At 37.2% G+C, this 25,726-nt stretch overlaps 1 protein-coding gene across 1 annotated transcript in view; it reads left to right on the top strand.

Annotated features, from left to right (window-relative positions):
- Positions 1 to 25,726, top strand: part of LRP1B (LDL receptor related protein 1B) — a 568,332-nt gene that overhangs the window by 322,605 nt on the left and 220,001 nt on the right. The window contains exons 24-29 of the mRNA XM_026852527.1: positions 6,659 to 6,856; positions 8,402 to 8,606; positions 12,445 to 12,609; positions 13,497 to 13,741; positions 23,511 to 23,642; positions 24,826 to 25,053. Of these exons, the coding sequence (XP_026708328.1) occupies positions 6,659 to 6,856; positions 8,402 to 8,606; positions 12,445 to 12,609; positions 13,497 to 13,741; positions 23,511 to 23,642; positions 24,826 to 25,053 (1,173 nt within the window). The remainder of the gene's footprint in view (positions 1 to 6,658; positions 6,857 to 8,401; positions 8,607 to 12,444; positions 12,610 to 13,496; positions 13,742 to 23,510; positions 23,643 to 24,825; positions 25,054 to 25,726) is intronic.

The following is a 25,726-nucleotide window of genomic DNA, read 5'->3' as shown; positions in this document are numbered from 1 at the left end:
GGGGGGGGGGGGCGGTCACCCTCTATGTCAATGGCCAGCTAGAAGGCATGGAGCTCTGCCTGGGGATGGATGAGGAGCCAACCGAGAGTTTATGGGTCAGGATTAAAGGGAGGGCAGGGATAAGAGACGTTATAGTGGGACTCTGCTACAGGTCACCTGACCAGGAAGGTCAAGTGGATGAGGTCCTCCACAGACAGACAGGAGCAGCCTCACATTCACAAGCCCTGGTCCTCATGGGAGACTTCAACCACCCTGATATCTGTTGGAGGAGAGAGAACACAGCAGAACTGTTGATGATAACTTCCTTCTCCAAGTGATAAAGGATCCAATGAGGAGAAGTTCTATGCTGGACCTTGCTCTCACCAACAAGGAGGTGCTTGTGGGGAATATGAAGCACAAGGACAGACTTGACTGCAGGGACCTTGAAATGGTAGAGTTCAAGATCCTTAGGGCAGCAAGGAGGGTGGAGTTCAGGAGAGCTGACTTTGGCCTCTTCAGGGATCTGCTTGGCAGAATACCATGGAATAAAGCTATGGAGAGAAGAGGGACCCAAGAAAGCTGGTTGATATTCAAGGATCATCTCCTCCAAGCTCAGGGGTGATGGATCCCAACAAAGAGGAAGTCAGGAAAGAACGCCGGGACACCTGCAGGGATGAACAAGGAGCTCCCGGACAAGATCAAACACAAAAAGGAAGCCTACAGAGAGTGAAAGCAAGGACAGACAGCCTGGGAGGAATACAGAGAAACTGGCCAAGCAGCCAGGGATCAGGTTAGGAGAGCCAAAGCTCTGACAGAATTAAATCTAGCCAGGGATAACAAGTGCAACAAGAAAAGCTTCTGTAGGTATGCCAGTGAATCAAGGAAGATTAGGGAAAATGTGGGCCCCCTCCAGAAGGAAACAGGAGATGTGATTACCCAGGATATGGAGAAGGCTGAGATTCTTAACAACTTCTTTGCCTCAGTCTGCACTGGCAAGTGCTCCAGCTACAGCACCCAAGTCACAGAAGGCAAAGGCAGGGACTGGGAGAATGAAGAACCACCCACTGTAGGGGAAGATCAGGGTCAAGGCCATCTAAGAAACCTGAAGGTGCACAAGTCCATGGGACGTGATGAGATGCATCTGTGGGTCCTGAGGGAAGAGGCAGATGAAGTGGCTCAGCCACTTGAGAAGTCGTGGCAGTCCAGTGAAGTTCCTGCTGACTGGGAAAGGGAAAAAATAACTCCCATTTTTTAAAAAGGAAGAAAGGAAGACCCAGGGAACTACAGTCCAGACAGTCTCACCTCTGTGCCCAGCAAGATCATGAAGTGGATCCTCCCAGAAAACTATTCCAGGGCATATGGAAAATAAAGAGGTGATTTGTGACATCCAACATGGCTTCCCTAAGGGCAAATCCTGCCTGACAAATTTGGTGGCTTTCTACAACTGGGTTGCAGTGCTGTGGATAAAGGAAGAGCAACTGATACCATCTATCTGGATTTGTTCAAAACATGTGACACTGTCCCGCACGACATTCTTGTCTCTAAATTGGAGAGACGTGGATTGGATGGGTGGACCACTCAGGGGATAAGGAATTGGCTGGGTGGTCGCACTCAAGGAGTTGCGGTCAATGGCTCAATGTCTGAGTGGAGAGCAGTGACGAGTGACGTTCCTCAGGGGTCAGTGACCTGCTTGAGCAGGTCCAGAGGAGGCCATGAAGATGCTCAGGGATCTTGAGCACCCCCCTGTGAGGACAGGCTGAGAGAGTTGGGGTGTTCAGCCTGGAGAAGAGAAGGCTCCGGGGAGAACTTAGAGCGGCCTCCCAGGGCTGAAAGGGGCTGCAGGAAATCTGGGTAGGGACTCTTGATCAGGGGTGTAGGGATAGGACAAGGGGTAATGGTTTTAAACTGAAATAGGGTAGATTAGATGTAAAGAATAAATTCTTCCCTGTGGGGGTGGTGAGACACTGGAGCATGTTGCCCAGAGCAGCTGTGGCTGCCCACTCCCTGGCAGTGTCCAAGGCCAGGTTGGACGGGGCTTTGGGCAACCTGGGCTGGTAGAAGGTGGCCCTGCCCATGGCAGGGGGTTGGGACTAGGTCATCTTCAAGGTCCCTTCCAACCCAAACCATTCTATGGTTTTATGATTTCACTACTAAACAACAATAATGTCTGAAGTTAGTATTCACCACTTTTTCAAAATACTATGAAAATATTTACTTGAGTGTCCATCAGCAATCTCTTGGGAATAAGAATGCTGAAAATACAGTAATGTGTGGTTTTGGTGTTGGGTTTGGTTTTTTTTTTTTTTTTTTATGGCATATCAAAATCAGTGTGTTTGTCAGAGGGAACTAATGAATTATCAAAGAAATATAATGAGTTATGGAATAAATATATAGAAATAAATTGCTTGAATTGAGCCATTCTTTTATTTTTTCAGTTTCTTTGTCTTAGTTTCCATTTCCCCCTTATTTCTGATTATTTTATCTTCATTTATTGAGGGTTTTAGTATGTTTATGTTTTTCTTCTTCAGAGTTTCTTCACTTTCCATATATCTTGTTTTCATTTAGCTTGCTTTTTGCTGTTCTGGTATGTATGTTGTTACTTTCCAAAGACTAAATGTTTCATTCGCTTTTAATTTGTATTGATTGAACTAGAAGTATGCTACAGAGCTCCATTATTAAGATAGAAAGTCAATATAAATTATGTATTTTCATACCCTTCTTCCTAGTTTCTCTTGGAACATATTTGAAAATAAGTTGTGCTGATGTATTACACTTAAAATATTTTAGATGGTAATAGGCATAGAGGAAAAAAAACCTATTCTTGAAAGGTATTTATATTTCATGTTTACATTCAGCCTTTCAGAATTTGGTATAATAAAAGTTAGATGAACTCCAAAACACTTAGCTTAGTATAGATTTAATTAAAAATTACTGTCAACCTTTTCTAACCTGTGTGAACTCTGTTATATCACTAGATATGTATATTTGGAAAAGAGGATTATGTGTCTCTTGTTTGATCTGGTTTAGCTGGTTTTAAATTCAATTTTGTTTTAATTTCCAGATAGTTTTTAGTACTGAAATGAAGGGGGCGGGAACCAAAACAAAAAGAATAGTCCATTCCTCTCTAAGCAATGTCAAATGATTAATGAAAAGGTTTTTTTGGACTCTTTATGAAACTGTAATTTTTCTTTGATGTAAACTTCATAAAAGCATCGTGTAGGTTGCTTGCTGTGCTGCTGTTGTTACAGTAAGTTTCAATGAAACAATAAGCTTCAGTTAGCATTTTTCCCCAAGAAATAATTTAAAATTAAAACCATTGGAAAAGGAGAAGCATTGTTCTTTCTATACTGTCTGTTTTGAGTGTGTTGTTTAGGCAGTTTTCTTCTATCAGATTTTTGTTCTTACAACTATTAATGTAGTCCTGCTTTATGTTTGTATCATATGTTTTGCCTATGTGGTAAAACAGCTCCCTGCAGTCATGAAATTAAAAGGTACAGAAGTGTATGATTTTTTTCTAATAAATAATCACTTATTTAAAAAAAAAAAAAAGTTTTAAAGAATGAAATCAATAAGCATTACATTGGATTGAGTGAAGGTGAGATTTTATGAAAATATTCTTAATCAATTGGTAAACTAAAGAGTATTTGCTCTCAATTTCCATAAGAGGGATCAAGTAGAAAAATAACATCAGATTTTTTGCTTTATAGGGTGATGGAAGCATAACCTTAAATAAAATTGATTCAATTCAGTATGAAAATTCCTATTCAGTATAATATAGTTCATTTTATAGAGTCATTGAATTATAAGGTTGGAAGGAAGGTCAAAGGCTATCTAATACTGCTGCTGTTTGTCTGCTTTCAAGAAACCTTGCGTGGTGAACTCTCAAGTTTCCCAGGGGTGAGATGTTTCAGTGCCTCACTCTTTTTAAGATTTTTTTTTTTTTTTTTTTTTTTTTCCCCCCTAGTCTTTCGGAGTCTTCCTGCTCCAGTGTAAGCCTTTAATAGTTGGCCTACTTGTTATTTATATAAAACCCAAGATTTTTCTCAATTTCAATTCATCAGTCTTTTATGTCTTTGGACAATTTTATGTATTTTCACTCATCATCTTGTTCTGGGTTTTTTTTAGACAAACCAGTTCCAGGTCATTTATTCTTTCCCTGCAGGCCGTGCTTTCTAGATCTCTTGCAGCACTTGCTGATTTCCTCTTGCATTCCTGTAGTTGATTCACTTTCTTCTTTGAGCCATGCTCTACATCGGTGTTATAGACTTTTTTTTTCACCAAAGCTTAGTGGGAAGGAGTGGAAGGGTTCTGTCATATTTATTTCAATTGCAAACCTTGAGTTGACTTTATTTACAGTGCCAGGCCATTGTTGATCTAATTTTCTAAATTTTTTTTTCAGCTTAGTTTTATACAGCTTATTATCCTTGAAATGTGGTATTTAGTACACATACAGTAATAAGGGGAGTCAGGCAGTAGTAAGTAAAATTCTAGACTGCTTCAGTCATCCCGACCGTGGTGATTGATGGCTACATTATGTAAAGTGGGGTGGTGGCTGGACTCTGGCTCTCAGCCCACCAGCCAGGCAATAATTAATGCTATAGAGAAGCCTGAGTAAAACTGGTTTCTGTCTACTTTCTGAATTCTTTCCAGAGAAATTTTGCACTGCGATGCAAGTTGTTTGTCACTGCATCTATCATTCTTTCACTTTATATAGTACCACATCTATAACCTGACTGTATATCAGCCACAATCACCAAGGATCAGAATTTACATCTTTGCATTGTTATGGTAAGGGTAAGAAAGAGCAGGGGGAAAAAAGCAGCATATTACCTGCTCATTTAAATCAAAATGTCCAAATAAACAAAATGGTATTACTTTGCCTACACTATTTGCTTGCCAATTTCTCATTGTTGATTTACATTCTTTTAGTATTTTACCTTAAATATGTCAAGATCCCATTGAACACTAATCTTTTTCATCAGTGTGCTTGATAATTTGTGCCATAGGTTATGTATAGACTGGTATAAACTAGACTTCCTCTATGCTGAATGTAAAAAAATACCCAACGTAGCAGCAATTTATCTGGTTTCTTTTTTTTTTTTTTTTTTTTTTTTTTTTTTTTTTTTTTTTTTTTTTTTTTTTTTTTTTCCCTCTCCATTGTGGTGTTAATTTCTGAGATACGTAAAAGAAGCTACTAGTTAAGTCCATCGTGTGTGTTCTTACACATTGGAGTTGCCTAAAAAACAGCCTGTCAGTATGGTCTCCTGCATAATAGCTGCCAATTTATCAGAAATTGGGCAGTGCCATTAAAGTGTTTCTCAGGTTCTGATAACTGGTACTTGTAAAGTAGCTAGTAGTGTCACTGATCTTGTTCTTCCTTAAATTATTTAACTACTACAGAGCTTTGAAAAATTGGCTTTGCAGAAAGTCATTCATTGCTTTAACAAATAGGAGACTCATTTGGAAGGTCCAAGCCAGATTATGAACAAGTACTTCAAGAGCAGAAAGAGCTCTACTGAGGTACCTGATTAACTTAAAACATCATAGATAATGTAATCTGTATGTGCAGTGGTTATCAAGAGAAGAACATGAAATTAATCTTTTTGATAGGAGGTATATAAGTATCCTTTCTATTTGCTGCTAATTTCTGAAACCTTTTCTTTTAATATTTTAGAAGAACACTGCAGTATTGCCTATTGCCATCGACCGATAGTGATCTGTCTTTTATATAAAATGGTGGCTTAATTGTATGGAAAAGAAAAACCCACAGTATCATTTGTGTACATTGGAACCACTGTAGGATGAAAATGTGGAGGGGGCGGGGGGAATAAGACTATCTACTTTCCCACAGAAAAGGACTGAAAACTTTCTAGATGTCGATATACCAAGTTGATTCAAGGGTTTACAGTATCCAATTTTTGTCTGTCTTGTTTCTTTAACACAGCTACTTGTTTGAAAAACTTTTCCTAATCTAAAATATATAACTATAATTAAAAAACAAAAATCAATTTTATGTATAACCTATGCAGAGAGCGGTTATAGATACTTTTATGTAATTTGATATAAACTCACAGGCACAAATAATCTCACGTTAATTGAATAACGAAGGCAGGGGAACTTTAGTGATAGTTGGATTTCTCATACGGTATATAAATAAATAAATAAAATGTTCATTTCCTTGCTTAATAGTTTGGGGTGAGGGGTTTATTTTGGCACATCAGTTGAAAACAGAAGGTAGATTATATATGTTCAAGAAGTACCTTATTTATGTTTGAGTAAAATTGTTTTGACTAACTGGCATTTGAAACGATGTATAATTTGATTCATTTTTCTGAAACTTTTGAGAAAACAGATTTTAATTTTGGTAACATGTTTAAAGATCTAATTATGGACTCTTTGTGGTAGAACTATGAAACAAGGTTCAATAGTTGAGTTTGATATTCCCAAATTTAATGTTTAATATCTCTAGATGTGATCGAAGATAATGCTGGAAGAGAGAAGAGAAAAGTCTGTGGGACTAAAAACATATTTGAAAGACTCCTTATCAGAAGATGAATTGTTTTAATCATCTGTCTCCTGATAAAATATTCTGTTGTTCTTATTCCCTTTGTCATTTATATCAATATGTAACAATATTTTCTTTATTGTTCTTCTGAAATGTATTATCTTCTGCTTCCAGATCCATTTGAGGCTTTCATAATTTTTTCCATTCGACATGAGATCAGAAAAATTGATCTTCACAAACGTGACTACAGCCTCTTAGTTCCTGGTTTAAGAAATACCATAGCACTTGATTTTCATTTCAGTCAGAATTTACTGTACTGGACAGATGTAGTAGAAGACAAAATTTACAGAGGCAAGCTCTCTGATACTGGAGGTATGAATTTAATTTCTTAACAGTAAGAACAACTGCAGTTACAGGGTGTTAGTCCTGATAAATCGTAACTGAGCTACCAGTCACAGAAAGAGAATTTCTGATGGCATTCTGCCTTTAAAAAGGTGTATATCTAAATTGTACTGGAGGTAGAGTTAGAAGACTTTTTGTTATAAAATGTTCCTTTTGTAATAGGCTAGAGGGAGAAAAAATAGCAAATGTGAAAAGCTGATATTTCTTTCTGGTCCATTGAATGCAATATTGATTTTTTTTCATTTTTTGTAATTTACCTTCTCCTTATTAAAAAGTATAAATGTTTATCAGATGTCAGAAAAATTATCAGCTCTCACTAGATGGAAGATTTTGCTTCATAATTTTATAGCATTCAGAAAGACTTGTTCTTTGCCCTGGTGACATAATTATAGCCTATAACTCAATATCATCTCATAACCTATACAAAAGTGTTTCTACAAAATGTTCTTTGTTGAGGTATATATTCAGGTGCTTTCATTCCTGCATGAGCTAACAGATATAAACATGTTTTACTTGCTTCTGTAGAAGTTCATATATACAGTCATGGGTATGTTCTCTGACACATTTCATTTTTGTTTTCTGGGGTTTTTTTCTTCTTAGTAGACCAGGGAAGCAATATCCTACACTGCTAAGTATGTAAAGAAAGCCAAAGACTTGCTACTTTTCATTAATGGTTATGGGGTTTGTATGAAACCAGTAAGGTAGTCTGTCATTGCTCTCTATTATTATCACAATGTACCAGAATCCAAGTAAATTCTGTGCTGTATTGGGGGGGGTGGGGGGCTGGGGGAAATTTACTCCCTCAGTCTTGCAGCTGTCAAGAACTGACTTGCATCTGCAAAAATTACTGTGCATTCCTGGAAGTTCTGAGGGCTAGCAGAGTGCTTCTGTAGTTGCCCTTTGTGTCAAAAATTTTGAGACCTTCCAGATGAAGTTTTTGTTAGGGAAGAGCTGCTAAGTAAATAGTGACAGTATGAATTGTAGAGCTTTTCAAAGTGTTTACTCCAAACAGCTTTCTCCTTTCCATTTCTCTTTTCATCACAATCTTTCAGTTTTCTCTTTTTCTGGTTGAGAAAAGAACTGAAATAGAGCTGCATGAATTTTGTCTGTCTAGTCACTGGGAGGCGATGCACGAGCATGTCCTTCACAGATGCTGCAGAAGAGGTCGCTGGTAATAGGGCACATGAAAATCTCCTGTATTGTTCTGCATGTGATATCTGAGCTTCTGAAAAAGTTTCAGAATTTTATTTACTAAAGCATCAGAGAACTGAAAATTTCTGTTACTGTGGGATGAAGTTTATTTGGATAACTTCCAAAAGTGTATTTATTTACAACAGTCCATCATGTTTGTACAGAAAAAAATATAAGGTGGAACAAGTATTATCATCCATCAAATTAATCAAGAATTCACTCCAAGAGCATACGATAGGCTTGTATGTCCATGTTCCTTATAGCAGACTCTAAAATTTATCCTTTAAGACTTTTTCTTTTCCGTCCCCCTTTCTTTTTTTTAAGGTGTTAGTGCCATTGAGGTGGTAGTACAACATGGTCTGGCCACACCTGAAGGTCTTACTGTAGACTGGATTGCAGGAAACATCTACTGGATAGACAGCAATTTGGACCAAATTGAAGTAGCAAAACTAGATGGCACTTTGAGAACAACTTTAATAGCAGGAGCTATGGAACATCCGAGGGCTATAGCTTTGGATCCCAGATATGGGTAATTATAAAAAGATTGCTTTTTCATGTTGCAAAGTATTTTAAAGCTAGAGGTTTAAATATGAATTAGTTTGATTTTATTCTTTGCTGTGTGTTATAGTTCCTAACTTACCTTTAATAGTTCTTGATAGTCTATTTTGAATGAAACACGATCGATTATTAGTGTATTTTGCCCCAATGAAAAGGGTTAAAAAAGGGTAAGTTGGGAAAAACAGGTATCTAGTTGGCAAATTACTTCTCTTGCTATGTGATTGTTTCATTTTTTATTTTTTTTTTTTTAACATGGATGATGGTAACTGGAGCCTTTGGTCTAACCTTCCTGTGTGGTTAATGGACAGATTTAGGTATTGCCAAGGTGATTCATCTCACTTAGAGACTGATTTTTTTGGTGGGACTATAAAAGTATAGTTTAGATGTTATGGAAGACTAAAAGGTGAGTGAAGTAAATCCCATGTTTTGTGTCCTGTTCTCCATCTTTGAAGTGGAGATAATGCTTGCCAACTTCTGTCAGTAATGTTTCTACATCTTGATAAGGGATATGCTATAAACTGGAATATTATTAATCATAAGCAACCAAGTACAGTAGATACAGCCTACTACCATAAGTATGTATTTTACATAATGCCTGTCATAATTGTTTCTAATAAATATTAGAATGTTTTTATAACATCAATCAAAATATTAATTAAAACGGACCCAAACTGGGTGTTTAAAAAAAGTTTGTTGAAATTAAAATATTCCCTGGTTTTGATAATATACTAACAAAATAAAAACTGTTTTTTCCATGATGTGTAATTTTAGCAGTCATCAAACATATTAATGTATTTCACAATTCCATTTTAAAATTTTCACAGTAAGAAAACCCACCAACATTAAATCTTTACTTGCGATATTTTTGATTCCCTTTAAAATTAGCCTTTTATTTTTTATCTGACTAAAAATTACTCATGCACATCTTTAATATAGATGTCATTAGGCCAGTCTGGAAGGGAAATAGAACAGTTCATGGAACCCTTAACTCCCTATTGAGCCAGATGTCAGTTCTGATTCTGTTTTGAAATTCAGTGTACTACCACAAAAATTTGGGGTTTTGGAGTTAGAGAAGTGTTTTGAGGCTACATGATTTTGAGGCAAAATTACTACAGAAACCTCACTACCCCATATTGTGTGTAGCTGGATCTTCTTAGAGAGGCCAAAAGGTAATGGTCAATAGCCACATCCTCTTCTCATAATTGTTATTTTTTCAAAGAGAAGAAAAAAGAAACCAACTCAGAAATTAAATGTGGACAAAACCAGTAATGATATTTTAATTTTGTTTAGGAACTTGCTATGATCTATCCTGTGTCTTCACTGAATTTATTTCAGAAATACAGCTGTGGAAATAAAAATAAAAGTAGAAAAAGGTCGCAGTTTCTAGGACCTGAGGTCCCTCTGGGACCTGAATTCTGAATTGGAAAGTACATGCTTTAGTGAGCAAGGGCGCCGTCCTCTCGATTCAGATGCTAGAAAGCTTATTTACAGAGTGCATCACTTATCTATAGAAATCTTTAAAGAGGCATCCTGTTGGCAGAAGAATTGGCAGATAAGTTTTTCAAATTAAATGGTTGGGAGGAAAAAAAATCAAATCACCACTCTTCCTGAAACTGAAGGCTTAATCTGCCTTTTGAAAAGCTAGAAGCAATTGTATGCTACGTTTTGTTAGAAGTGAGGAAAGAATAAAATCTTAGAACATAGATGGGAACAGCTCCTCAATCTTTTAAGAAATAAATATGAATAAACAAAGACTGATTCATAGTAGATGTTTTTGTTAGGCTTTTATCCCAACGGAGGTGCAGCTGCCATAGCTCCATTCCAGCCTGCAGCGAGGCTGAGCATGTATTCTCAGTCCACACACTCACGGATGCATGAATAAATAACATGTACATATATACATAAATGCATGTTTGGCCACATAGGTCTACACAGGCAGAAATTCAGCACTGAGACAGACAAACTGCACCGCTGATCTCATCCTGTTAACCACTCGCTGTTAAGGATGAAGATCTTTTAGTGGGAAATATATATATCACAGAATCGTCTAGGTTGGCAAAGCCCTTGAAGCTCCTCCAGCCCCACCATGACCCTCCCCCTGACCGTTCCCAACTCCCCCAGATCCCTCAGCGCTGGCTCAGCCCGACTCTTCAACCCCTCCAGGGATCCCGGGGACTCCCCCCTGCCCTGGGCAGCCCATTCCAGCGCCCAACAGCCCCTTCTGCACAGAAATCCTTCCTCAGAGCCAGCCTGACCCTGCCCTGGGCAGCTTGAGGCCATTCCCTCGGGGCCTGGCGCTGGGGCCTTGGCTCCAGAGACTCATCCCCCCTCTCTGCCCCCTCCTGGCAGGGAGTTGCCGAGGGCCAGGAGGTCTCCCCTCAGCCTCCTCTTCTCCAGACTGAACCCCCCCAGTTCCCCCAGCCGCTCCCCAGCAGACCTGTGCTCCAGACCCTGCCCCAGCTCCGTTGCCCTTCTCTGGCCACGCTCGAGTCATTCAGTGTCCGTATATATGCTTATTATATGTAATTATAACATGGATTCCTCCAGCCGCTGGGTTTAGACACCCAGGCCTGGGATCACTGGGCCACCCAGCTGCTGGCTCAGGATGTAGGAGCCCCTGGGCTGCAGCCCCCCGCAGCTGCGGGAAGGATCCCATCACACACACTGCTGTAGCCAGGCGTGGGCACCCCCTCCTCCCCGCTGGTCCCACAGCTAGCCCCGCATCCTGGCTGTCCCCAGAGGGGCAGGCGACACACGCACGTACAAATGGGGGTCTGACAGCCCCCAGACCTCGCCATCTCTCTGGCAGATGGTCTGGCCCCCTGGTCCCTCTAGTAGCCAGCTCCCCCCATGTGCCTTGCTCCCCAGTTAGTTTTTACACCCTTATCCCCCGCTGTTTAAATATAGCTTGTACTACTGTTCAGAGGCACTAAATGGAGAGGCCTTATTAGAATATACATTCAGAACTGAAGCTGTCCAATATTGCTTGTCAAAAGTTTTGTTACAGTCTGACTCTCTGCAGTTAGCTCTTTACAACTAATTAAAAGTTTTCATATCAAAGGTATTCAGTTCCTTTAACAAATAAAAAAAAAAAAAAGTGTGGTGTTGAAAACTTACTCTAACTGTTTTTATCTTATTGAATTTTTGGCCTTTTGGTGACACTACTTAAGTTACTTAACAAGAAACGTCTTTGGTTATACAGGTGGAAGCTCTCATTGGAAAAAACAGACATGGTGCATAGCCGAGGGAGCCTACCATTCAACACATCTTTTCAGTTTTCTTAGCAAGGCTAATCTGAATAAAATTCGTTAGTGACATACCAAAATCTAGAGGTCTTTGTTGGAATGCTCTTAATAATAAATGGAAATCTCTTCTCTAGCCTGTTCTTAATCCCTGCTCCCTTCAATCACCTTTCTTCCCTTTCTCCCCTCCCCATCCTCCTAATCTGTGGATTGCTTTCAAAGGCTCTCATTATAAATCTTTTTAATGAGCTGGGTTTCTAATTATGGAAGGAAGACAAGATGTTACTTGTATTAATGGACATGAAGAAGGGAATGCTATTAAACCTCAAGTTTTCAAAAAACTCCTTGAGTTTCATGATTGCTCTAACACTAATAATGAAATATTACCTCCCTGTTACCTTAAGGAATTTATATAATTTCCCAAATTAATTTATGTTTATTCCTTTCATTTAAAGCACATTAATGTTTGAAGTTTTTTCCCAACTATTGTCTTCTTGAACCAATTCAGTTTATTCTTCATGCTTTAATATTTTCTTATCTCTTTTCTTTTCCTTTTTGTCTCATTAGAATTCTGTTTTGGACAGACTGGGATGCAAATTTTCCTCGCATTGAATCTGCTTCCATGAGCGGAGCAGAAAGAAAAATCATATATAAAGATATGGATACTGGAGCCTGGCCTAATGGCCTTACTGTAGATCACTTTGAAAAAAGAATAGTGTGGACGGATGCCAGGTGAAGTGATAACAGTATTCTAATCCATTTATACATTTTTATTCTTACATACAGAAATGTGAACTACATTGTAAGTGGAATGTAGTTATGTACATTATGTACATAAAGAGTCTTGTGTGCAAATGTACAGCATGTACGTTTCTGTAATTGCATTACTGTTGTACATAAAGTTTTATTCGTGGTTTGTGCCGGCAGACTTTAATGGCCCTGACCAGGCTTCTCGGGCACCTTCCCCCACACACCCTGCCCCTGGTCCCAGGAGCCCATTTCAGCTCAGCCCCCGCCCGTGAATGCTGCTGGACACCAGTTTCCAGCCCAGCCACAGCACTGCCTGGCCACGGGCTCTGTTGGGCCAGACCCCACCCCACCGCCTGACCCTCTCATGTCAACACAAACTTTTCTGGTGGTTTGGAGTCTTGGCTGAACCTGGCTGCCAGCCCTGGGGGCTGCTCTGCTCACCCTGCTTGGGGCAGTGGGATGTGGCCCTGGACAGTGGAGCTGTGGGATCATCCATGGCTCATGGCTCCCAGGGCCTTGGAGAGCAGTCGTCCATTTGTCCTCCCTGACACTTACATCAAAAACTCAAGCTATTTCTTTATTCTTTCTGTAAGTTCATCTGAATGGAAACTGATTGTCCTGCTGTATTTTCACAGCATGGAGGTAAATTTGAATTTTCAAGAAGTATATAAGCCAACCAGTATTTCATAGCCTGAGTTAAGTTAATAATGTGAACTAAATAATACCTGAAGTTAATGATTACACTGTAAACATTCCTTGGTTTTACTAGTATGTAAGAATATGGTTTCTTTATACATTTTTGCACCAATGTCATAATAGTTCTGTGATTTTTATTTATATGTAATCTTAAATTTGGGGTTATCTTGTAGATCGGATGCCATTTATTCTGCACTATATGATGGAACCAGCATGATAGAGATTATACGGGGTCATGAATATCTCTCTCACCCTTTTGCTGTTTCTTTGTATGGGAGTGAAGTATATTGGACAGATTGGCGGACCAATACGCTTGCAAAAGCCAATAAATGGACTGGACAGAATGTCAGCGTCATACAAAAAACAAGTGCTCAGCCATTTGATCTTCAGATATATCATCCAAGTCGTCAACCACAAGGTAACTACTGATAGAATAATTATTCCTATGAGAGAAAAAAAAAGAGTATTATTTTAATATACGGAGATCTGTATAGAAATTTGCCTTGACCTGACAATTCTTAATTAAATGTTGTATTCAGCACTAGTGTTCCTTGGGTAGTAAGAGAATCTTTATTCAAACCAGAATGAAATCAACTTGATGGAAGCATGAATTTAGAAGTTAAAACTTCAAGAAGCATCGAAATTTATGTTTTGGTGTGAATAACAATCAGAACTGAGAGGAAGTTCACAATATATGCATTAAATAAATATTAGGGAATTCTTTATTTCTTTGATACATTATTTTGTAACTTTGACTTCCTGTTTTCATCTGTAAAGGCTTGCCCCTTCATGTGTATTTTCATTTCAAATTTTTAGCAGCTTTTATAGTATAATATCTCTATATACCAGAGCCCTGCTGTAAAATTATGGTAAATGCATAGGCTTTGTTATTGGGTAGATAGTCCAATAGTAGTTGTGTATTTAGTAATCTTCAGCTACTACAGCTTAAGATAAAACTATTAATCTTTAAAATTAAAAACTGATCAGATTCTTATATGTCTGGTTTAATTAAATGTTCTGTCTGATTCCTAATGAAGAATTGAGGAACCCGCTACAACTTAGCTCCTTGAGACAGATTTCCATTGAGTGTAGCTCATTAGTTGCACATCTAGTATTTTTCTGGAGTATAACTGTATTTATTCCTTAGATAAGGGTGGTGAGGATTACAAATACAGAGATTTTATTTAACTTGTGTAAAATTATTTTCCACTCCATAAATTTTCTGACTTCAGTTATGGCAACATATAGACTGTACCTAAGCACATTGCCAATAACATTGAATTCAATTCAAATTAATTGTAGGGGGGAATTGGCAGTTTGCTGTGATTTAATCCTGATACCTACCTGTTGACTGCACTATCTGCTACTGGTCCAAAAACATCCTTCTGCCTTCCCTATTACTTCCTTTTTTCCCAGCTGCTGTCCAGTTGAGGATAGGTGAATCCAAGGTACTTAGTACTGTGCTGACAATTGGCAATATTCTTCTTACTAAAAGTTATCTCCACTTCTGCCATCATAAAAAAGAGAAATTTAATTGATCTTTATAGTTCTTCATCCTCTGACTTTTTAAACATTGAGCCCTTCAAGGTCCCTGTATCCCTGGTTTGGGAATCATAAATGTTAATGGACATAGTTGGAAAGTGTTGTTACATAGTTGTTTACTAGGAGTCCTTGGACTTCGGAATCAGATGCTTGACTTCATGAAATAATAAGGATGAGGTGGTTAGCTGAAATAGTAATGAAAAGATATGATAGTGCTAGGATGCTGAGCAGAAGAAATCAGTCCTGATTAAACTTCTTCAGTTATTTTGTTGGAAGGATACTTGGGGATCAGTACTCTCAGTGGATCCCCACATAAAATGAAGAAATCAGTAAAGTGACATTTTTCTATATGACTATAGCTACACTGATGTTTAAAATAAAAGTTACAAAACAAAGTATAGGGTAGGAAGACATTATTATGATACTGCTGACAATTTCAAAACCCATTGAATATGTTTTTATTGTATCATATAACAACAGACAGTGACTTAATTTGTGTATAACTATAGGAAAGTAAAAAATATCATCGGAGCGTGACCACCAATTAGAAATAGAACGTTCCATGATCTCTGGATAAATTTCATCTCTTCGGCAAGAAAGGTGATAGCAGTAGAAACTACTTTAAGATTCATGTCATTTATACTCCCTGCTTTTAATGTTGAGAAACGATACTTGGTTTTCCTTCTCGCCCAGGGTTTGTAGCACTCACTAGGCTATTCAGGCTTTTCTGTTAGTAGGTTCTGAGCAATCTTTATTTGAAAACATTAAATCCATTTTGAATGGCGTGTAAAGGTCTTGGAATGTTCTTCATTAGTTACTCAGAGAAGACTATGGATATAGCTGTAACGTAAATGAGTCAACAAGTAAAATTCTCCCTGCACACCAGTAGTTAAAAGATTTGAAGAGTACTCTCCAACTGAATAAAGGAGAGCAATGAATACACCTCACTCTTAGTTCCTGAGTCTAGGCACGATGACAATCGTGATAAGGACTCGCAGTGAACAACTCCTAAACTACATTGCAATATGTGTCATGTGCTGTCAGGATACATTTTTCTCATGCTTTTATTTGAATATAATAATGAACTTTCATTAAAGAACGCTACTGGTTTTCAGTGGATGTCAAGCTCCTTGGGCTTCATTACTTTTTTAAATAAGCCTCTTCTAAGAATCTACTTTTTGGGCCAGGGTACTACTCTAAAAGCTGTCTTGCTTCTGGACAAAAGACTGTGTATGCTCAAGATCTTCAGCTATGGGTGGAGTAAATGTGCTTCTCTACACCTGTTTCAAATGATGTTTTTTGCTGGTTTTTATAATTAGTCTCTTCTTGAACTTTGGAATTTGAGGAACTCTGTTTAATATTTGGTGTTTTTACAGTAGCAGTAGAGTTCCCATTAGCCATTTCTTTCTGTCAGAAAAAAACCAACTATTTTCCGTTTGGACTGCGGCCAAGCAACATCTTTAGAGAGAGACTATATCCTAGGGAGACGTCATCAGTCAATATTCCATAGTCACAGATACCTTGGCCTCAGGGCAAGGTATAAGCTGTAGAAGAGTTTCCAGTTGTTATTTGCCAGAATCAGGAAACTCAAGTATCAATATCAGTAATTGCAGCTTTTATTTTATGATTTAGAGGGAAAAAACAAAACAAAACACACCAAAAAACAGATTCCCATTTATGATTGGCTCCCTGGGTTTGTTCTAAATTATTCTCTTTCAATGGAAGTAATTTCTTTCTACAAATTTTCAGTGCCTAGCTTTATTTGAGCTAGAGAAAAATGATGATACTACATGATTACTTGTTAATTTATCATTTGAATTTGTAGCAATTTTTCAATAAATTATAGAATCACAGAATGGTTTGGGTTGGAAGGGACCTTAAAGATGATCTAGTTCCAAACCTCTACCACAGGCAGAGCCACCTTCAACTAGCCCAGGTTGCCCAAAGCCCCGTCCAAACTGGCCTTGAACCCTTCCAGGGAGGGGGCAGCCACAGCTGCTCTGGGAAACCTGTGCCAGGGCTTCACCCCCCTCACAGGGAACAATTCCTTATAACTAATCTAAATCTGCCCTCTTTTAGTTTAAAACCATCACCCCTTGTCCTATCCCAACACCCCCTGTTCAAGAGTCCCTCGACATCTTTCCTGTAGCCTCCTTGAAGTCCTTGGAGGCCACTCTCTCCAGCTGAACCCCCCCCAACTCTCTCAACCTGTCCTCACAGGGGGTGCTCCAGCCCCCCCAGCATCTTCATGGCCTCCTCTGGACCCACTTGAGCAGATCCATGTCCTTCTGCTGTTGGTGCCCCCAGAGCTGGACACAGCACTGCAGAGGGGTCTCACAGGAGCAGAGTAGAGGGGGAGAATCCCCTCACTCACCCTGCTGCCCACACCACTCTTTGTGCAGCCCAGGACATGGTTGGTTTTCCATCTACTAACACCCCCAAGTCCTTCTCCTTGGGGCTGCTCTCAATCCCCTCACGGCCCAGCCTGGATTTGTGCTGGGGATTGCCCCGACCCATGGGCAGGACCTTGCCCTTGACCTTGTGGAACTCCATGAGGTTTGCACAGTCCCACCTCTCCAGCCTGTCCAGGTCCCTCCGGATGGCTCATCCCTTCCCTCCAGCATGTCAACAAGATAGTATGCAGTTTATAATCCCAAAATAAAACTAACAGTATATTTGCATTGCAAAATATCAGTATAAATTTTAAATATAAACAAATACTTTGTAGGCTCTGCTCCATAGGTATACCTCTCTGTCACCTATGTAGGTGAAAGGTTATTATATTATATCATAAATAACATTACTATATTAAATCATGCAACTTATTTTGATTGAAATAAAGTACAGCAGAGCTAAACAAATTCCTGTAGCCTAATGCAACATTATTTCAGTTAATCTAGGACAGATGTTAATTTAAGGTATTGTAGTTATAGTGAGATATTTGTATGGATGTTTAGGTTCCTATGTCAGTAAACCACAGGGAATTGTGTAAGGCTTCATGACCTAATGCAGAATGATGTCACATCTCAAGAACGTGAGTTTGAAACCTACTCATCTTCACAGAGTCAAAGCTGTGTGTCGGGAATACTATTAACATAGCAAACACAGGCTTTCTAGGAAGAATATTTTCTCAGCTACCATTATATTTTAAAACTCCATGTGCTGCAAAGAACAAGGCAGTTTATTTTAGGTACAAGAAGTTGGACTTGTACCATGAGGTGTACTACGGAGGATAGTGATGAGAGGAGGAAATATAGTACATTGGAAAGATCACAGCTTGAAAACAGATAGAAAGCTGTGAATTCCTCACACGTTCCCCAGGGTTTTTTTTTTTTGCATTTCCTCAAGGGTATTACTTTGAGGTTGGTTGTTTGTTTTTTTTTTTAAAAAAAAAAAAGCATGACCATGGCATTATTTTTCTTTTGCAGATTGAATTTTTATTTTCAGGACAAGTAGTATAACAACTGAATCTGAAGTAGTACAACAAGTAGTATAACTGCTGAATATAAAGTATATTGGTACTACTGGTCTCTTCTGTAATTAAAACATGAAAAACATTTAATTTCGTAGCACTGTTTTGTTACAATATTCTGCTGAGCCCTGAGCTTCCAGCCTTTTAAAATAAATAACTTTTTACAGAAACATAGTGTAAGATGCACATGAGCAAAGTTTGGGATATTTTATTTTGGGAGGATTTAAAAACTCTTACTACTTTGAGATTTTTATCACAACCTTGTTGTGTACATTCTTTTTACTTCAAAACCAGCGGCAAGATGGGTATATGTATTATAAATCACACAAAATACATGTACAGTCTTTCTGAACTTTAAATTGAATTCCTTTTTGCTATGTAAAAGTTCCATTTTTGTTTTCGGAATTAAAAAAGCAGTCTTGCCTACCTTTGTTTTGACTCAGCATCCTGCCTTTGTCAGTGGCTGATCAGTGCCTACAGCAAAGCCTGGACCTGGGGGAAGATAACAGTCATGATCCTCCTGTATAAGACTGTCAGCTTCCAGTAACCTGTAGCTCTGATTTTTGAACCTAAAATGGTATCTTTGTGCTTCAAAGGCTTTAAAGCCTTTGACTGACTCTCTCTGGATGAACTCTTCTAGTAGATTTTTGAACTTATACAAATTCTTGATGTCTACAACTATTTGGGCAGATGGCTTTGGTTTGTAACTATGGACTGTGTTTGAGAAGACCTCGTCTTGCTTGTTTTGACCCAAATACTTGGTAATTCTGTTCAGTGTGTGCTAGCTCTTGTAATAAGAGAGGTATGGGAGAGCCATTTCATAGGTATAAATATAACTTATTGCTTCAGAAAACCAGGCACGGACTCTATTAATATTTCAGTGCTCATCCTTGCGTATGTAACTTGAGGTTGTGTTTTTTCCTTGTATGTTAGTATACTTGTACTGAATTTTATCAGACGTTTTATTTTTCAGTCAGTCTATGATGTAACTCTTGCACAGCTTTTCACACGCATTTAATTTAATCCTTTGTTAACACCTTTCTTTTTTTAACCTATTTCAATAATAAATTTCTGATTTTTGGAAAGTTCTGTAAAGCATAGCACACACTCCTAAAAGTACTATTGCCTTTGGCCTTTCCACATGGTAATACCCTACCATTACAACATTTGTTATTCTTTTACATCTATGTTTCTTATCTGTTGACTATGTCGGTATGGGGTTTTTTTTAAGGTTAGTAATTCCAAGACCCCTATACTTATTTACATTTATATAATCTACATATATAATTATTATATATTTATAATTTACATTCTAATGTAAATAATGTAAATTATCATTTACGTATTATTTGGACCCCTGTATTTACTTTTTTCTGGTTTTTGCAGTACCCTTTCATCTCATTGTACACTGAGAGGGGTGGGAAGCAGATTCTCTACTATGAATTTGTCACACTGTATACAATAGAGTAACATATAGAATTGTTCTAACTTTGATATTTCTGTTTATTTTCTTTCATGGTGAATATGTACATTTTGGTTAGATGGTATATGGACTAATTTTTCAAGTGAATGATGAAAAAACTAGAAATAGCGAATATAGGAAATAAATATGTATTTTGGAACTTATGCACTCAGTCCTAACTAGCAAATTCCAAAGAATAACGCTAAAATAATCAGATATAATCAGGTGGTATAGAGATTTTCAACCTGACTGAGTACAGCACAAGGATCTTTGGCCCTATGAAAAGCAATACTACCAGAAGTATTAACATTGAGCAGAGGATTACATCTATAACTGGTTTTAAATGAGCAGGAATAGTTTGTCAGAAATATAAAAGTATCCTTTTGATGTAACTGTAGTGCGTGTATTTGACGGTGTAGGCAGAATTTAGTCATGTTGCACACCATTAAAGTGATATTAAAATTTTGCTTAGCTAAAATCTGATGGCAATAAGGGACATGTTCAATATGAAGTTAATATGGAGGATAAGTAGGTCCATAGTGAATGCATATTCAGAGGCTGTCAGGGTAACTAACTGTTCATTTGTCAACTGATGGTAGAATGTCTGAGAGGATTTTTTTAGAGGGTCAAGAAAAATAAACATTTTGTTTAAATAATATTTTAGAAAGCAGTCAAGATGAAATATGATGACAAAGAGTGGCATATGTATGTCTGTGCTCAGTACTGTAAGAGAATAGATTGACAAGCAGCAGTGGAAATCAATTAAATAATGCAAAAGGCTGGACAGTTGGTGAAAATGCCAGTTCTGTGAGTTGCCGTGATCAAAAGGAAAACAGATTGGTGGAAATTATTAGGAAAGGAATAACAAACCACAGATAGTGAGTTGTGATGTTGTATAAATCCATATATCACTCCCCTATCTTGAATACTGTAAACAGATCGTATAAAACATACCAAGAAAACTTGACAGCCTGATCAAGAGCGTGGGAATGGTTTTTGTATGAGAACAGGTAAGCTGATGCTTCCTGAAATACAGCATATAGACAGGTTTCAGTATGATGGCAGCCTGTGAAATCAGAAACGGCATGGAGAAGGGGAATGCGGAATGGTTATGTGGTTACTTACAATAGAAATAGAAGGAAGTGTTAGGACTAGCACAAGAAAGTAAGAGCCAAATTTTTGCATCAAAACAGTAGCATACATACTTGTCTTTAAGCGAATTAGTTTTTATTAGAAAGTAAAGAATTGGCTTAGTTTTTATTCAGTGAAAGCAGCATGAATATGAAGGGATTATATACATACATGCTGGTATAAGTAATTTTTAGATTATGGTAGTTTACTCCTCCGATTGGACATGCATGTTGAAACAAATGCCTCCGCTTTATAATGTTGTTTTTTTCCCACCAATTTTGTATTCCATGATACATGAAGGGAATTGTGATGTGGACAGATAATACACACATTGTACTTTCTTCTCTTTGTTGATGCTCATAGCACACTTTAACCACAGCTCTTTCTTTGGCACGATCGTTAACCAGCATGCCCTTTATTTTTTCTTCTGTATGTTCTTCTCTTTGGATTACATAAATAGCAACTTTAGTAGAGAAGAACATAATGTACTACTTGCACAGAAAGACAAGATGGGGATTATTATTCTTGGGGCCTAAGTAGATCCTTGCCACAGACAGTTGTATACATATAAAAAGGTTAAGGTTCCACTGAAATTACTGCTTTATATTGGCAAATAAATTAAAGGAAATGCTGTTTTACGAAACGTATGACTAAATTCTAAATCTCGCAACAGCAGCGTTGAGAATACCAAAAAATTCAGGAGGTTGAATCACGAGATGATCTCCTGATATCCCTTACAAACTACCCTTCCTATATACTTTACAACCTATATCCTTCACAATATTATCAAAACCTTAACCTGTGTTTCATCTTTGTGTTGTTCATAGAGATAGATGATTTATATTTTATAATAATTTACTAATCATTTACTAATATAAATTGTCCATTAATAATTGATTCTTGTTCTGAAGGGCTCCTGGAACCTTCTTAACTTGTCTCTTTCTCAGCTTCACGTTTTTTATCTTCCACATTAAGTTGAGAATTTATTCAAAGAGACATGCCAGTTTTTTTCCTATTGTTACTACTGACACAAGAATAGTGATGATGATAAACATTTCCCTGTTGTAATTTTTAGGAAGGGCAGAATCAGATATAGTCATCACATAAGGATAATAAGATATATGCACTCCATTAGCAGTCAAAGAAGATATTAAGTCATTTACCAAGAATAAATATTTTTTTATTGGCCCAGCTGATTTTTTTTTTTTTTTTTTTTTTTCTGTCAGAGGTTTAGAGGAGCTGACAGGATATGGGATGTTTCTTTTTAATAAAACTTGGAATACCACGAGAAGCTTGGAATATCATGAGAAGCTTCAAGGCTGTGAGACTACCGAGTAGCCTCCAGTGCCACCGCTGTTTGAAAGGAGCAAATGGGATAACTTTACAGAAAACTGTAGAAGCCTGTGATTTTTTTGATAGAATGATGTAAGGTGCTAGATAGAATTTCGTTAACCTGTTTATCTTAGGTTTTGAAAGTTTCGTTTTCCTGTAGTACTGGTTAGACAGGTGCGTACCTAAATGATTCAGTAGCTGGTGGACATTGCAAAAGTGGTTCAGTGAAGCAAACCTTGAGTTTGTCTTCACATTTCAGTGCTTAAGTTTGAGCTAAATTTATTTTGCAAATAAATTCATGCATCAGATTTCTCTAGTTATCTAATTAGTTATATTGCAGGCTAGAGCGTTGGAGGAATATATTCTAAACTAATTGATTTTGTTAATTATAAGTTTGTCTTTATGAGTCAGTCATTCCCACTTCCCTTTTCATCCCTGTTAATTTTCTAAGAATTTTTAGTAAATGGAAAAATCAACATTACGTTCTGTTTATGCTTGGAATGTCTCTTCAGGAAGGCTCTAGAACTGCACGTGTATAATAAAGAATCAAGATAATAAGAACAGTTTATAGGTTTTATAAGAAGTCTTCTCTGGTCAGCTTGCTTTTTGCTCTTTAAACCAATTTTAGTACATCTTGTTCAATCAGTGAACTGTGAAAACCTACTTGAAAGCTGCACTTAGAAGAGGTTTTTCTTTGAGAAAAGTAGAAATACTTTGGCATATTATTTCAAATTACTTTTGCATGTTAGATTTCCAACTAATATTCTGGTAAGCAGATCAATAAAGAGGGAATAATGAATTTGCCAAAGTTCATTGCATAATCTAAGTTTTAACTCTTCACAAAATGAAATTTGTTGTTCAGCTCTTCGTCATATAAATGGGTTTTTATCCCATGTGTCCTTGTTAGGAGCGTACAGTTCTTTACATTTAAATGTTATAAATAGACTGCAAAATTAATATCTCACTGGGAAAATTTTATTCAGTGGCTTCATGAAGTTACGGTGATAAATTTTGTGGCTGTACTAAAAAATATATATATATATATATATAAATAAAAATGTTTGGACAACAGTTGAATATTAGCCTAGAAAGGGTGATTAGAGTTCAAGGTCAGTTAATTAATGAGGCCAGGTTTGTCTTCAAACATAATGTTTACCAGTTTCTTACCAGTGTACCTTATGCTAGTTTGACAAACCTTATTTCCAAAAGGAATTTTTATATTTTGTGTATTTCATAATTCAATTTTAGCTTCCAATCCATGTGCCGCTAATGAGGGCAGAGGTCCATGTTCTCACATGTGTCTGATCAATCACAACAGAAGTGCTGCGTGTGCCTGTCCACATCTGATGAAACTGTCTTTAGACAAGAAAACATGTTACGGTAAGTTTTACTCCCAAAGCCTGACAATTGTATTATGTTTAGAACTTTGACCTGGACAAATTGAAATACATAATCTTAAAAACAATCTCTGCAGTGCACTTTAATTATATATTTTAAAGGGACATCGACTTCTTGAGAATTGACGACTTATTCTAATATGTGAGTTGTGTGGAGCTTTGATATTTATTACCACAGCCATTTTTTTTTCTGTTGCTTGTGTATGATCTGTTAGTAAAACTTATCTCTGCAAAACAGAAAGATTTATACTGCAAAGTGCGTCATCAGAAAATGATTAGTCAGGTAAGCTGAATAACAATAAGGTATTTAACAGCTTAAATCTCTACCTGTTCTTCCAAAGTTGTCTTTCTTTCATTTTCAAGGATTAGGAAAATGAAATGAAAAGTAAATATTAGACATGCAGCCTTGCAGGGGAGTGTTATAAAAAAATTACAATAAACACTTCAGCTATAAAAGCCCTCAAAATGTCAAATAATTGTGTGTGTTATCTGCAAAACCTTGTACTACATTACTCTTTTCAGTGTTGATTAATAATGTTTAGGGAATAAAATATTCTGTTGTATCAAGGATACTGTGGGGATAGAAGTTACCTTTGCTGTTTGTTCATAGACATTTGCTCCTTTAATTTAGACTTTTGAGATGAAAAAAATAAAATTCTGTTTTCCCTAAATTAAGGCAATCAATTTGTTTTAGTTCTTTTACATAGTTGCCTTTCACTGCTTACATATACATTGCGGAATTCCTGAGTTTTCTTGTTTGCAAAACTTCCCTGTTAAGTGATAGTCTGTTCCACTGAGACACCATTTGTTAATGTCTGTTACAATGTGCAAATGAAACATCGGGTTTTTACTGGCATGAGTGGGGTAAAATTTTTAAAATGTAATTTTAACGCTTTTCCTTAGACGTTCACAAGACCATATTGATTTAGTTATGTAGTAACATGATGTCCCACATCTAAAATTAATATACTTTTCCTGTGATTTTTATGCTCTGTAACTTGCTCTATTTCTCAAGTGTCACTAGGCTGCAGGTTTTCCAGAGGTGTTAAATCACTCATATAAACCTTATTTACACATTTGTAAAGCGATCTCAAATGAATGACTTGGACTTCTCTTAGCAGTGTTGTGAAGAGGATGAAGAGTGATGTTTTCCTTTTTTCAAACAGAAAGGAAGAAATTTCTTCTTTATGCAAGGCGTTCAGAAATAAGAGGGGTGGACATAGAAAACCCATACTTCAACTTCATCACAGCATTCACTGTTCCTGACATTGATGATGTGACAGTCATAGACTTTGATGCTGTTGAGGAACGCTTATACTGGACTGATGTGAAAACACAGACCATCAAGCGTGCCTTCATTAATGGGACTGGCTTAGAAACCATTATTTCAAGAGGTAAATAGAATAACATTGAAGTAAAAATAATCCATTAAAGGTAAATGCTAAAATATCAGTGTGCAATTTCTTTCACTGGTATTGGATAATTGATCTAAACAATAAGAAAGCAGAGTTGTGTTTAGGATTCTAATTCATTTGTTTGATTCATAATTTAATTTTAGTTCCAATTGCATCCCAATTTCTTTAACATTACTTTTATATAAGATTGAAATATGTATTAAACAACAGAAATAATGTCTTCTGGTAAAGGTAGAAAGAGTAAAGAAAGATGAAAAGCAGAAAAAATAGCAGAATCCTGACACAGCTTTGCATTGAAGAATTTCCTATGTTTGGCTATCTGTGCTGATCTAGGGAAGAAATTAGCTCCATGAGAGTAATTTTTTTTTTCCTTCCAGTCCATGTAGATCTATTGCCTTGGCATCATTGGTGAAACACATGATATGGTAGCTCTGCAATTTTGATGATATTTGATATTATGCATTTTACCTGTTCTTTTCTTGTAGCAGGGACCATATTCAATCCGATGGCCATCAGGCTGTTTGCAGTACTTGAATGCCATGAAGTGGAGTCTTTTCATTCTGTGTCTTTGAATCCTGTATACATTTTTTCCGTTGTTGGCTGCTTCAGTTACTTATAATACTACAATTTTTCTTTTTTACTGAAGTTTTTC

Source organism: Athene cunicularia (genome assembly GCF_003259725.1).
Source record: "Athene cunicularia isolate RWA chromosome 7 unlocalized genomic scaffold, athCun1 chr7_part1, whole genome shotgun sequence".
NCBI classification, from domain to species: Eukaryota; Metazoa; Chordata; class Aves; order Strigiformes; family Strigidae; genus Athene; species Athene cunicularia.
Note: the sequence above shows the minus strand (reverse complement) of the source record. Positions and strands in the feature narration are given on the sequence as shown.